The 15,579-nt window shown below is 34.7% G+C and overlaps 2 protein-coding genes and 1 long non-coding RNA gene across 3 annotated transcripts; 1 reads left to right on the top strand and 2 right to left on the bottom strand.

The window, feature by feature from the left end:
- Positions 1 to 5,367: 5,367 nt before the first annotated feature.
- LOC147385307 (small ribosomal subunit protein eS28) lies at positions 5,368 to 6,314 on the bottom strand. Its single transcript, XM_086423478.1, has 2 exons — positions 6,160 to 6,314; positions 5,368 to 5,797 (listed from the first exon to the last, which is right to left on the bottom strand). Exon 2 carries the CDS (start codon positions 5,786 to 5,788, stop codon positions 5,591 to 5,593), a length of 198 nt encoding a protein of 65 aa, XP_086279604.1. The 5' UTR covers positions 5,789 to 5,797; positions 6,160 to 6,314; the 3' UTR covers positions 5,368 to 5,590.
- LOC147385306 (uncharacterized) lies at positions 6,195 to 8,224 on the top strand. The gene is made up of 2 exons (XR_015172014.1): positions 6,195 to 6,795; positions 7,784 to 8,224. It is a non-coding gene; the product is annotated as an uncharacterized LOC147385306 (long non-coding RNA).
- Positions 8,225 to 14,309: 6,085 nt separating this feature from the next.
- Positions 14,310 to 15,579, bottom strand: LOC147385305 (F-box/kelch-repeat protein At1g15670-like). The gene has a single exon (XM_086423752.1). The coding sequence runs from the start codon at positions 15,556 to 15,558 to the stop codon at positions 14,539 to 14,541; it is 1,020 nt and encodes a 339-aa protein (XP_086279878.1). The 5' UTR covers positions 15,559 to 15,579; the 3' UTR covers positions 14,310 to 14,538.

Here is a 15,579-nt window from a genome sequence, read left to right as displayed (position 1 = left end):
TATATATATATATATATATATATATATATATATATATATATATACATATATGAAAAATGTTCAGCACCCAACCATTTGCCTAACATGTTTTGTCAAACATGGGTTAGAAGTTTTGGAATGGACTGATTTTTGGTGAGGATGATCTCCATGGTGAGGAGATCATCCTCACCAAAAATCAGCCCATTTCAAAACTTCTAACCCCATCACAAATGATTTACATAAAATGGACGGTCCACGATTTTTCAACTTGTAAATATGGGGTTAGAAGTTTTGGAATAGGCTGATTTTTGGTGAGGATGATCTCCTCACTATAGAGATCATCCTCACCAAAAATCAGCCTATTCCAAAACTTCTAACCCATGTAGGACAAAATATGTTGGGCAAATTGTTGGGTGCCGAACGGGACCTATATATATATATAACAACTAAAATTAAGTTTAATTAAAACGCTTGAGCAACAAAATTCCAATTCGATGCATAGGGCATGCGTTTGTTTACTATATATATATACATGGAAATGTTCAGCACCCAACCATTTTTGTCTTACATGAGTTAGAAGTTATGGAATAGGCTGATTTTTTGTGAGGATGATCCTATGGTAAGAAGATCATCCTCACCAAAAATCAGCCCATTCCAAAATTTCTAACCCTATCACAAATGCTTTACAAAAAATGGACGATTCACAATTTTTCGACTTGTAAACATGGGATTAGAAATTTTGGAATGGTAGAGATCATCCTCATAAAAAATTAAGTCATTCCAAAACTTCTAACCCATGTAAGACAAAAATAGTTGGACAAATTGTTGGGTAAATAATTGGGTGCCGGACGGACCCTACATATATATATATAGGGTCCCTTTCAGCAACAAACATTTTGACAAACATTTTGGCAAAACATTTTTCAAAACATGGGTTATAGGTTTTGGAATGGGCTGATTTTTGGTGAGGATGATCTCTACGGTGAGGAGATCATCCTCATAAAAAATCATCCCATTCCAAAACTTCTAGCCCCATGTTAACAGGTTGAAAAATTGTGAACCGTCCATTTTTTGTAAACCATTTTTGATGGGTTAGAAGTTTTGGAATGGGCTGATTTTTGGTGATGATGATCTATTCCCTGTAGAGATCATCCTCACCAAAAATCAGCCCATTCCAAAACCTGTAACCCATATTTTCAAAAATATTTTACCAAAATGTTTGTCAAAATGTTTGTTGCTGAACATTTCCCATATATATATATAGGGAAATGTTCAGCACCCTAAGTTTTACCACACACTTTAACAAACGTTTTTTGTCCTACATGGGTTAGAAGTTTGGAATGAGCTGATTTTTGGTGAGGATGATCTCTATGATTAGAAGATCATCCTCTCCAAAAATCAGCCCATTCCGAAATGTTTAACCCCATGTTTACACGTTGAAAAATCGTGGACCGTCCATTTTTTGTAAATCAATTTTGATGGGTTAGAAGTTTTGGAATGAGCTGATTTTTGGTGAGGATGATCTCCTCACCATAGAGATCATCCTCACCAAAAATCAGCTCATTCCGAAACTTCTAACCCATGTAAGACAAAACACGTTTGTTAAAGTGTGTGGTAAAACTAAGGGTGGCGAACGGGACCCATATATATATATATGGGTCAGGTTCAAGGGCCATATGAGAAAACATATGTAAAAACTTTCGTTTTTAATAAAATTTTAAAATATGAGTTAGAAATTTTGGATTGAGCTGATTTTTTGTGAGGATGATCTCTATGATGGGAAGATCATCCAAAAAAAAAAAAAAAATCAGTCCAATTTGCAACTTCTAACCCCATTAAAAGTGATTTAGAATGTGGATCGTCGATTTTTTATCAATTTTTATCATTAATTTGTAAATCACTTTTGATGGATTTAGAAGTTTCTGATTGAACTGATTTTTTGTGAGGATGATCTTTTCATCATAGTGACCATCCTTGCAAAAAATCAGCTCAATCCAAAACCTCTAACTCTTATTTTGAAAAACGAAAGTTTTTTCATATGTTTTCTCATATGGCCCTTGAACCGCCCCCTATATATATATAACATCTAAAATAAGGTTTAACTAAAACTAGGGCTTGAGCGACACTGTTTATTTAATTCCCTTTTTTTCTGGTGAATTCCTCAGTTCACTTTTATAATTAAAAAATTAGTTGAAAAACACTTTTATAATTAAAAAATTATCAATGAAATGACAAAATCATTAATATTTTATAAATCAATTTACTAATTCATTGAAAAAACATGTTTCACCATATTTAACACAACAAACGGTGATTCATTCACTTTTGAGGTGTCGTAAATAATTTAAGAAATTGGGGTGATATAAGTAGAAGTTGGGGAGTTAATACTAGCGCTAAATACCCCACTTTTGAGACTTTCTATTTTACAAAATTCAGATTTTGAGCCAAAAAAAAAATTATATGATCCGATTTTTTTTCTTAAGATTGATATTTTATTAAGAATAGAAACAGGTGAGTTCAGATAAATGGTCATCATACAAGATGCAAAGACTCCCATTTAAACAAAATTATCAAATAACACGCTTAAGTACGAGTCAAGCTTACTCCAAAAAAAATCATGAACCCAACACCTCCAAAAATTATATCACGAAGTCCGAGTCCAGTTTACTTCAAAAAAAAATATCAACACAACCTCACCCAAATTATATATTGAAGTTCCAAAACATGCCCATTGACAATCAGATTTCTTAAATAACATGACAATTTATAGAGAGATTGATATTTTTAAGGAATTTTTTAAAAATCTTTTCACCTTGAATGTAACACTCTTGCGTGGGAATATAATTTCCCTTGTACAATTTTTCCACAGAATTCAATTTTTCATCCAACGTAACTTAAATCCTAAGAAAAATATTCACACAGCTAAGGAAAATGATCTTACTACCTTATGCAATGCACTCAAACCCAGCTAAAAACCAACTCTCTTTTGGCCGTCTTCCTAGGCACGATCAAACAGTGTAATTCATTTGCTACTTCTCATTCTTGCTCAAGGAATTCATATTCCCCAAGGAAACTAATTGCACGAAATCCTAAAGACCCTTCGTTACTTCAACTCCCTCAACGGCCCCAACTAAACTTCTCTCCAATCACCCACCTTTGCAACAATATCCACACCTTACAGCCATTATCATCATCAGTATGAAAATGATGTGAGTTATAACACCTGCCATGATGAGACCTCAGCACCTCCATCACCAAGACAGTGAACACAAACACCTCTTATATTGGCAACACAGTCGTCAAAGACTACTATTGATTGTATCTCATTCCCAGTATCAATCACATTACAACACAACGATGTGCTATTATTGTACATTACCTTCACCCGACCGAATACTAGAATGCCTACTCTCTTGTCAAGCCCAACTCTACAATTACAATTTACAACCATAAGATATGCCCAGGGCCCAAGACCACTCAATTAAATAAAGTAGAAGGGAGGAAAAAAACAACTTAAAAACGCAAATAAATCATAGACATGTATTAACAGAACATTGTAATGAAGTAAACTGAGAAGAGAGTCCTATATAACATTGCAATCTTCACGAGTAGAACAACAAGTACTATCTACTTAATATTATGAGATGTTAATCCTAGAGAAAACTTCAAAACATTTAATGCGATGGTTGTGGACCAACAGAAAGGGAGTAAATGCAAAACTAAAACGATAGGATGAGGAATCAAAAAGGACCAAGTAGAAGAATATGAAGTGAAACTTTATAGTAGGACAAATAATATAGAATACCCTAGAAGCCATGAAGTAAAAATTTAAAACCATACATCAAGGGCTCAAAAACAAGGACTAAAAATGAGGGTATGAAGTGAAACTTTACTACCAAGTGCCCAAAAGGATTACATTTTATTTACAAATTAGGGTCAATAACATAGAACACTCTAGAGCGACCATTTTTGCAATCTAGATTCAATTATCCAAAAAATAAAAAGAGAACTCTAGCTTTAGAAAAAGAGTTGGGAAGCTAAGGCGAAATGTGTTTTTAAGATGTTACTCAACCAGCATTGAGCATTATGGAGTAGAGAGCCGGATGGTTTATCTACATTCTAATAAAATGAAATTAGCATTGACACCAATGATAAGGACAAAAATGTTTTGGGGAGAATTGAAGCTTCTAAAACAAATTGTAGTACGAAAAACCAACAAGAAGATACATCCCTCTACATAGAACTGAAGTGAAAAATAGGATTTGCGTTGAGGACACTATCAATAAGATATGTATCTAGATACAATTTAGAATCAAACGGAAGAAAAATGCAAATCAAGGCTATAATAAGCACTAGAACTATGTAACAAGGGCAATAGCACAGCAACAACAAGATTCAGTACGATTGTAATTTAGACAACTAAGAAATTGTGACATATTTGACACGCAGTCTTTATGGGTCTAATAATAACGTTCTCAAAAGATACCTCACTATAATAGTGCCTTCCTCATGGGAATCTGAAATCGAGTAGATCACAAGAAATTGGAAGGGTAATGACCCAGTCATTGAGGTCAAAAGAAGCAGCTTTTGTGCTTTCATCTACCATGTATGGACAGAAAGATGCCGAAAATTTTCCAGAATGAATACTTGCCAACTACTCAGATCGAAAGACTGATCATTAATGATGTTCGATTGAGATTCTCTTACTTAAGGCTAAAGGTTGAAGACATGCCTTAATCTAGACAGTTTTTTTTTACTCTTGGGCGATTAATGTGACATTCTACCACAATGAGTGTATTAGGTGTTGGTGGAAAAAAATCTCCTTTGGAATGGCACGCTCTTAATACGGATAGATCTCTTAGAGGACTCTATGGGGGCCAAGGAGCCATCATAAAGGATAATCAAGGATCACCTCTAGTAGCTCATGCCTACTGCATTATGGGAGACAATGTTCTAATGCATGAACTCCGAGCTATTAAAGAAGGGCTGAAGTAGGCTATCTCCTTACAAGTTAACAAGTTGTGTGTGGACTCTGATTCTAAGCTTGCTGTCCAATTTATCTTGGGTCAAGCTGCTATGCCTTGGTATGCAAGGAGGATAATCAACTCTATCTCGGAGCTCTCAAGGTCATTTCAAGAGGTCAGATTCTCGTTCATCTATAGAGAAACAAATAAGTCTGCAGATTTTTTGGCATCATGGTTTAAATCCTTTCAAAGTTCAACTTTGTCTCCTTCTAAGTTCCCAACTCAGCTGAGTTCCATTGTAAATGAGAATGCCGTGGGCAAATCCTATGTGAGATTGTAAATTTCTTGTGTCAGCTGGGGGTCTGCTAAATACCCCCATTACTTTCCAAAAAAAAATCCAAAAAAATAATGTGTGGAATAAAGATAATAATAATTTAACTTGTCATAAAATCTCTAACTTTCTCATCACAAATATTCAACATAACAACTAGCCCAATCCATCCTTAATTAGAAGAACATTTAAAGTAACCAAAAAAACATGGGAAAGCATAGTCGATGATGAAGTACCCAAACAATAAAAGATAAAATAAAAATAAAAATAGAAAGCCTAAGCAAAACTCTTGAAGGATGGAGGGAAAAGTAGACTCTCAACGCAACCTTCTAGCTTCCCTTTCAGACTCAAGAAGAGTGAGGATATCTCCCTCCCTCACAGGCCCCTTCACGTTCCTCATGATGAGTCGGTTCTGGTCATCCAAAAACTTGACTCTCACCTGGGTAACCTGCCCCCTAGATCCTGTCCTACCCATTACCTTCACCACCACTGCAAGCTTCACTTGAGAATCCATACTCCACAACTGGAAACACAAAAAGGAGAAAAAAAAATCGGACTCTTAAACCGAAACCCTTAAGTTATGATTAAATATTGCAAAATTTAAGATCGAATAATGGCTAGATCCACAGCTTTAGCAAGGTTTTTTCTTTGTGGCTACAGAACCATAAGAAATAAAGATCGGATCAGTTTCTCTGTAAAATTCCATCGATCATTCTCGTTTGTTTTTAAAACAAAAAAAAATAAAAATAAAAATTTGTGATTATTTTCTCACAAAAAACAGGATATATCAGATCAATCAACATTCAACTAATCTCAGAAAACTATCTTAAAAACAGATTAGAAGTTCGAAGATTATATTTGAAAAATCGAAAAATCTTAATTTACCTATCTTGTGATGACGGCTCACAGGAAATTCGAAGAGATCGCTCGAACCCTAGTTTTAGTTAAACCTAATTTTAGTTGTTATATATATAGAGAATAAACGAGTGCCCTATTCATCTTGACCGTTAGATAGCGCTCGATCTAACGGTCACGATCTAAAACTCGTTTAAGTGAAAGAAATACACGTGTTTTACTACGCCATCCTTAAACATTACTCTTATTTATTTATACATTCCCACTAAAACTAAAACTCTCTTCTTTCGCGATTTTCTCTCTTCTCCATCTCTAAACTCAAAAACTCTGAGACGAACACTCGATCCAATGAGCTTATTCAACGCAAATCGAACACTCGAAGAACGAAACCCTCTCACAGTCTGATCTATTACGCAGGGTAAATACCTCTTTGATGTCGTTTGCAGTCAATCCATCGAGCTTCCTCAACGAATTCCAAAATCCCTAATCAAACTCTCATCTCTCTCTTTATATCTTGAGTAAGCATTGAAGGGAGCTCGATCTTCAACAAATCCTCCAAGGCAGGTATGATCTGTGAGACATTGAATCTCAGGTTAAATCCTCCATTTTTTAATCCCTTCCAGCCACTACTACCCTATATTCCAGATTTCCAGTGATCGACTTCAGGTAAAAAAATTCCCTTCTTTGTGATTTGATTTTGGTTTACCTTGTTTGCTTGCGATGATAGATATTCTGCAAGTTTTTAATTTTTGTTTGTTTGTTTAAATTGCTTGGATGTTATTTTTGGTCTATTAGATTTCTTGTTGAATCTCGCGTATTTTTTCCCTTTTTTTTAAACTTTCATTTATCGTCCATTCTTTAGATTTTTTTTAACCAAATAGGAAAATTAAGTTAAATTATAGAAATACTCTTCTCTCAAAAACATAACTGTAGAACCAAACCATTACCCCATGGTATGTGTTGTACTTTAGTCTGTTCTTAACTGCATACCTTGCATGTGTTTAATGTTGTACGATCCTACTTGTTATGGGTGGATTTATTTGTAAATATTTTTAAATGCATCAAGTTACATAAATTTCCTATAAACTCTACACCTTTTATGCATTTTCACCTAAAAAAATGTTTGGGATGTAGAACAATGGAAAGAAGGATGAAAAAAGTATAAGCATCCAAAAGTGTAAGACTAGAAGACTCTGCCATGAGCATCTCAAATGGTCAGGATTATTTTAAGATCTATTTAAATTTAATAATGTCTACTGAAAGCTAACAAGCAGCAAACAATATCTTCAATATCAGAAATGCAAACTGAAATGGAAGAACAAAGACGATAATTGAAGTATAAATATGGTTTTGAAATAAATCTAAAAAAGATATAAGAGTACCATGGTTCTTGGCTGAAACATCCATGATACACAACGAAAATACAAAGCATGAACCACTTGCAGCAACAGAGCTTCCTTACCATCATCACCAATGTTTGTATGTGGTAATACCACATACCTTGGATCGCTTCAACTTGTCAAAATTCAAACATTTGTGAAACTTACAACTCACTGTCACTAATTTGTGGCTACCTAGTTCTTAGAATTGTTTCTTTGATTTATTATATAGATAATTAAAGTAATTTATGTCCATTTTTTTGGTATGCTTTCAGAATGGCCAAATACTATGTGGTATTCATAAGGTGGAAGACAAGAATTTTTAGGATGTGAGAAGAAGGTCACAAAATATCGATGGTTTTCGTGGATGCTATTATAAGGCATTTGGAACCTCCGAGGAAGCAAAAACACATTTTATACAAGATCAAAACAATCGAGATGCAGTTGAAGATGAACTGCATGAAGTAACACATGTGAATTTAAAAAGAAAGTCGAATGGATGCAGGACCTGCTTACTTATTTTTCTCTTCTTTCTCTTCTCCCTAGTTTCAATGAAGTTTATATTTTAGAAATCAATTGGTAGTCCGCTTATGTATTTTCTTTAAACTAGACTGGTAGTATGGTTATGTAATATGAGATGGATATGAATTTGTAATTATGGGTCACTGTAATATCATGCTCTTTTGTGGGACTTGTATGGTTAAGCTTTTTCTTTATCTGGTTTTTTTAGATGATAGATGAAATGTGTTAGTTCGTTGGTTATTTTCATTGAACTAATGGCTTTGAACCTGTCACTCAGTAAAATGTTGGTTGGTGATTTGAAATAATTGATTTTTAATACCAGGTTCTTGGTGAATTTGGGTGTATCCCTCCCAAGATGCTTGAGGACTTTGCAATAATAACTTGCAAGTTGTAAGTCTATAAATCAGACAATATATGGCTGAGATTACAAGACAAATCTACCATTGGCTTCTAAACCAGTTTACGAACTAATACTGCTAGTTGTAGCGTGTGCACATAACAATGGCCAAGCGCTGAAATGTTTGTTTTTTTTACTTTATTTTTTAGTTCTTGAAATAAGTGACGGACAAAAAAAAGGGTTAAGGTAGGAGCCACTTAATAAACAACAGAGATCTATATAAACCTTCTTTATTGTGACATTGTTTCATCGTGCCACTTATGCACAGAGTTTCTATTAACACTATTCTTAGCAATCTATACTAAATCATTTGGGTATAAGTGAAAATGGTAGATTGTCTACTTGTTAATCCCCTTACATGACCCCAGCAAATTCAACAATCTCCACTGCCCACTTTTTCAGTCTTAGCCAATGATAATACCTGATGAGTCTCCTAATGAGAAGTTGTCTCAAAAGATCCAAAAACCTTGAAGAATTGTTGCTTCCACTAGAATAGATTCCAACTCCCCAACAGGACTCTAGTCTGCATTTAGGATGATGCAATTCTCATTTTTGAAACATCCTCTCATTTCAGCCAAATCTAGATTTTTTTTTTTTTTTAAAACAAAACAAAAGAGCCATTAAACTGAGTTTAATCCAATCCCTATACAGCTTCTTCAATGGCATCTTCAGTTTATTTATGACTCCACCACTTTTAATGGTTTTGCCTTTCCATTTTTTATATAAATAAATCATAAGAATGTAGTAACAACTTCTTATCATGTATTTTCAATTGCTAGTGAAATCTACAATAATCGTATCCTATGAGTTTTTTACATACCTCAAAATCTATGCTATGAATTTGGTTCTTTCTCACCTTCATTTTCCTTCTCAACTTGATGGCACTTTGGTCTCTTATGAAAGACCTTGATGTGGACAATGTCATCAGTTTGAATCACAAGGTGCATCTCAAACATTCATCAAAACCCAAACATGTATATCTAAATTAGCCTATAAAAGAATCACAAATTCATATAATCAAAACAAAATAACAGGGTCCCAAGTCATAAGAAATACAATGAGTCCAACCTGACACTACGCAATGTAGAATACTATGAAGTCCATACATTCATAACCATTGTAAACTCACATAAACATGAAAATAACCTTGTGCCAAAAGTTCAAAACTACAACAACAAAATGACACAATCTATGAATTTGTGGGCTAACATATGTCATTTCCCGGGTTACAAATTTACATATAACTAAAATGAGAATCTAAAACTGAAGTCTCTGTCATGGATCATCAGGTGTGTTCTCCACAACTTTCACCTCCACTTCAGAATCAATTAATTGCAAGTCAGGAATTAACATATGCCATTTCCTTCTTGTGTCCACAGAACAAGTCCATGAGTTAAGTGTTGCCCTTTCGTGCAGAAGCTTCTACTTGATTACCACCAATCTAGATGACAAAACAAATTAAAAAGACCATAAAATTTTGGAATTAAAACTACACCCAAAAAGAAATATACCAGAAAATGGAGGGATCAATATAATGCAACATCCACATACATAAGAAAAATCCAAGTTGAATGAATTGAGGTATTCTCATATGGAAGTTGAAATGGCTACATGGAGCAAACATGAAAATGAGTCAAGGGATACTTTGGTGAGTCATGTTCACTATGATAGAAACTAAAATGTCCAAACCATAATTCAAAGAAGAAGAAAAAAAAGTAATTAGATTTACCCCAATGGAAAGGAAAATAGAGGAAATAACATAAATGAAATTTCTTATCTCTTATCAGGAAAACAAGAGATGGAGTTTATTCCTAAGTAGCATGGCATATATGGGTACTAAAACATTAAACACAAATCCAACATAGTGATCCAAAATTTCTTCCCAATTATCATTCCATAATTGTTGATGCCTTGAGCCGAGGCAATAACATAGCATGTGTGCTAAATTATTCTGGCATTAGATGTTTTATTTCCAGCATTATTCAATCATTCAAATCTAGTGGATAAAGTTGCCACGTTTCGCAATATTTATTTTCTTTTTATAGGTAAAATAGTGAAGGCGGAGTTTAGATTACAGTTCTGTGGTAGATTTCATAAAAAAGAATGAGAAATCAAGGAGAACAAATTGGAAATGGTAAGAAAGAATTTTACTGCTTTCGAACATTTGAACAAATAAAAATCTACACATAAGAAAAAGAGTTGGATTAGGACCAAGCCAATTCAAAGGCGAATCTATCTCTACCCGAACCAATGATGGATAAGGCCACTGGTCTCGATCATCCAATCCAACTTCATCTCCAACTAGAATATAATGATCACACATTGATTATTAAATCATTCACAGCTAAGCATTCCAGATAAAGAGCAAATATGCCAATGATTTTTTATTCATTTAATATTCAAATTTCATTAAAGTTTTGATAATGATTTGTTCATGAGATGCTTCTGTTTCTTTGTTTCACATTTTTAGGGTAAAAGGTGGCATATAATGAACTCTACCGTAGGGTTCCTTTGGTTTATAGATTTTTTATTGTAACTTGGTAAAATAGTGAAGATTTTACTGTGACGCTTATGGGACAATATTTTGTGAAGTTCGAACTGTTACTCAGTCCACTATAAATAAACAATGGTGGAGTGCCATCTAGTGAACCCAAAAACGAAGAAACCAACAAGAATAAAACTCATTTGAATCTATGAAATACAACTCAACCTAAGTAGCAAAACCCTCAACCCAAGCTCAACTCAACCTGACCATCGAGCCTAAGCTAACTAACCCAAGCACAAGCCGAGCTTGATCTTCTAAAATCAGGTTGAGCTCGGTTAGCCTGAGTTAGGTAATTTTGGGTGGTTTGGTGGGTTGAGCGGGTTGGGCTTATTGAATAATCTTAATCTTATTTTGATTAGGAAATAAATTTTATATTTTAAAAACTAATAAATAAAATTGCATACAACCTTCAAATCCATTGTCTACTTTAGAAAAAAAAAACTCATGCCACTGTCTCCTTGCTAGCTCTGCCCCTGCCCTTCACCTCAGTCTACTTAAAAAGATTAAATATAAAATGACGTAAAATGCCTTACTTGACTAACGATTCTTACCAATAACATTTAGGTCATCTTTTATTGTTCACCCATAAAGGACTCAAAATCATGTCAATAGTTTTAAAAGAATGGTATAAACATTCACCAAAACGTGGAGGAGTGTATGCCCAAGTTTAGATCTTAAATAAAAAAATATAATAAACTATTAAGACAAACCACTTCCCCACCCCCACACTATACACTGAAACGAGCCAAACACCTTTTAAAGCTTATAAATGCATTATAGAATGCCAGTGTGAGGCATGTGCGTTGAAATATGAATTAGAAAAGTCAGTTCTAGCTTTATATCGTGTTGTTGTTGGTTGAAGGATCGGGAGACACAGACGCATGAGAAAAAAATAATTTTCAACAATATTCTCCATTATATGAAAGATTATGTAATTTAAGAAAAATTTCAAAAAATTACTTAATAATAGGAAAGAAAAAAACTCGCAGACCTTTCCCTCGAATCGTTTTTTACTCATTGACTCCTCGGTGTTTTACACAGCAAGCATACAAGGGTAGTTTTATAACTAATAATAGTACTTCGTAAATTAAGAATGCCATTCAATACACATGGGTACATACGAATGATGGATCCCAGATTTTTATGAGCTCTGCGAGCAAAAAAATCCCCTTTCTCCTTGTAGAGGTCAAAGAGTTTGGGACCAAGATTACCTAATTCGCTAAAAAGGTGCGAAACCGCCGACCAAATGAGAGGCTGACTAAAATTAAAGAGTCATACCGGCGTGACTTAAGTGGGGTACACTTAGACGTGGTGGCTCGTGCATATCCGTAGATACATTTTAATCGTATCCAGGAGAAAATGCATTTATGGGTATGTGCGCCACCACGTCAAGATGTCACCCTACATTCTCCACTGAGGTCATGTCAACATAAATCAAAAGTAAAATATTCAAATGACGTGAAATGCAGCTTTATGCACAATTACGTCGGTTGAATGGATTTGAGAATCTTTCTTTGACTTCGTATTAATTCTTTTACATCCCCTCAATATATTGATAATAATAAAGATATCCCCTAACTTTCAAATTGATAGCATACTTCTTTGACTTTTTTCTTTATTGGTAAACTAATAGGAAATGAACAAAAACTTTCATCTTCAATTGGTAAATAAAAAAAATCTGATTTTTAGTTTTCAAATTATTTCATCTTCATTTTTTTACCTTTTTCATCACTTCAACCTTCAAATTCCCTCATCTCTTTCTCCTTATATGAATTGGGTTCATTATTGACTAGTGAACCATGAATTACAAATCTGAATTCCAATTGAACGAACCCACAAATTAAATAATATAGTTTGGGACTGCATATATTGAGGGAATCCCCGAATTTTATAAAAATAACCTTGTTAGGCTGCATGTGTCGAAAAACATCTTTGGGCAAAAAAATTATCCAACATAACTCACCTTTCTCTTAGAATTAATAGTATTGATAAACATTGATGATATATATATATATATATATATATATATTTCTAGGCTTATCATTTAAGTAGATTTTCCTAATTATGTCGATTTTAAATTGAAGTGTACCTTTTGTAACCCCTTCCCACCAACTATATAATTGAAAACATGTAATCGATGGCATTAAACCTCCTCAACTACAATTTTATCTCCACAATAAGTTGGATTTGCAAAAAGAGTCGCAATCCAACAACATACAGAGTCTACGTGGTATTAAATACATTGGACCTTTTGCCAAATTTAAAATAGAGAGATCTAATGGACTGACCTATATGTTAAGGGTTAGACTCGTAGATTTCATGAAAACACTTTGATTAAAAAAAAAAAAAAAATTATTGAATTTGATTGTAATTGTTGAAAATGGATGACTAGAGAACTTCCAAATTTAAAACTAAAATTTATCGGTGAAATTTTTTTTTTTCTTTCTCTTAGAATTTTATCCTGTTTTTAGATGCTTTAAATTGATGTAATTAGAATCCACTCAAAGATATGTTTAAGTAACAAAAATTAACTACACAAATTTAAATTTTATTATGTGGATCCTCACTTCAGGTTTGCTCCGTAAGAAACTTGATTAAAGTGAGTCAAAGCTCCAAGGAAATTTTTGTAAGAAAAATGCAACAGTTGACTAGGGTCTGTCGGCGGGTAAAATCCCTTTAAAAATGTATAAGATAACTAATGCAAAAGAGAGATTTAATATTTCAAAAAGAAAAATACTGAAATGACAAAAAAGAATTTACTGTAATCTCACAAGTTTGACTCAGGATGTGCACATAACCATATAACCATAGATATATTTTCTCGTGATACATGCAAAAATCATTTACGGTTATGAATACATGTCTAAGTCAGAATTGTGAGAATTACAGTAAATCCTGTGTCACCCTAGTACATACCATTTTATGCCACTTGGCATTTTTTATTTTCACTTTTATTTTGGGTTGGGGTGGTGGGGGACCAAAGGGAAAGTAGTATGGATATATGATCCATCCCTATATAACAAAAATCATAGTGTTTCTTGTATTATTCACTGAATACAATCTTTTGAAAAAGATCTGAAATGCAATTGTCTGAAATCATTCTCAAAACAATGCTATATTATCAATGGATGCACATCACTGATCAAACTGATTTTTTTTTTTTTTTTAACAGACTCTCCAAAGGATGGATAGATAGTGGGTAAAAAAAATGGGGTGCCGCCACCTGACCTTGGTTAGGTCGTTGGATCCCTACTCTTGCAAAATTTATGTGCTAAACTTATGATCGAATCTCATGAAGCCATGAAAATTGAAAAAACTAAAATAAATCACTTAAAACTTATCCGAAATTTTTTTCTCTATTAATCACAGCAAATCTTTGTTCCACCAGTATGCTTTTGTTCATATCCCATGCAACTACCTGTTTAAACTTTAAAGGATATCATCGCTACACCCCTTTTCGATCGAATACCCATTTTTACCCCCAAATAGGCCTCTTAGTCGTATTACATATACATGTACAAAATAGTTGGATGCTATAGACGATGATGACGACCGTTCGTATAATATCAAATCTCTACACAACATCCTGACTGTACAAAACCAGAGAACTTGTCAGGTACTTGGATCTTTTCCAATTTCACATTTTGCCCTTCCTTCATCTCCACCAAAAAGAACTCATGTGGTGCACCCTGGTACGCTGAACCGGTCAACAGAGTCCGCTCGCCTAAACTCACCGCACACGACCCAACCCGAATTGCCGATTCTAACTCGGACCAGCAAATTAAATTCCCATTTTTGCCCACTCCAATACATGCCCTTGGACATCGTCCCTCCATCCACGATCCTTCGACTTTCTTCCATTGATTCGTTCCGATTTCATACAACTCAGCACTAGCTTTGAATCTCCCTTGATGCTCCGTCTCGTACCCACTCACGACCCAGAACTCGTTCCCTATCACAACCGCTTCACATTCGTCTCGTTCCTCACTCATCTGAGACAACTCTTCCCACTCGTCACTCCTCACGTTGTACGCCCACGCTGACTTCAAAGCGTTCTTGCTCTCGTCGTGACCACCAGCGACAAAAATTCGCCCATCAAAAGCCGAAGCGGCGAAGAACGATCGCTTCGATGGCATGGCCTTACCTTGTCTCCACCGCCGAGTCGTGAAATCGTAGATGAACACGTCCTTTAATGGGTTCCAACTCACTGGGTCCCACCCACCCAATAAAACGAGTTTCCCTTCTACACTTGCTAATTGGGCAAACAACGGAAACCAATCTGGGTACTTGGGGATCGGATCGAGTCGCTCCCAATTCCCATACTCTGAATCGAACATGACGATTCCATAAGATGGTGATCCTATCGGCTTCCTTCTTTCCGGTTCGGTTTGAATCGGAAGAGATTGAATTAAGCAAGCTATCTTATGAGTTTTTCCGGTTTGTTTTCTCTGATTGTAAAATTCTCGGCTTTCGAAAAGTTCTCTCCATCTACGGCTAACTGGGGTGGCAACTCGGTAATCCGTGTATGACAACCGAGTTAAGCACTCTAGACCGATTTCTTCGGGTAGACCAGGAATCAACTCCATCTTACTTCAAAGAGTATACAA

Source organism: Akebia trifoliata, chromosome 14 (genome assembly GCF_017979445.1).
Source record: "Akebia trifoliata isolate Shusen 1 chromosome 14, ASM1797944v1, whole genome shotgun sequence".
Lineage (NCBI taxonomy): Eukaryota > Viridiplantae > Streptophyta > Magnoliopsida > Ranunculales > Lardizabalaceae > Akebia > Akebia trifoliata.
The sequence above is the reverse complement of the archived record's forward strand: the minus strand, read 5'-3'. Positions and strand labels throughout refer to the sequence as shown.

Coding starts and splice junctions, on each gene's coding strand:
- LOC147385307 (XM_086423478.1), bottom strand. CDS start 5,788: ATGGATTCTCAAGTGAAGCTTGCAGTGGTGGTGAAGGTAATGGGTAGG.
- LOC147385305 (XM_086423752.1), bottom strand. CDS start 15,558: ATGGAGTTGATTCCTGGTCTACCCGAAGAAATCGGTCTAGAGTGCTTA.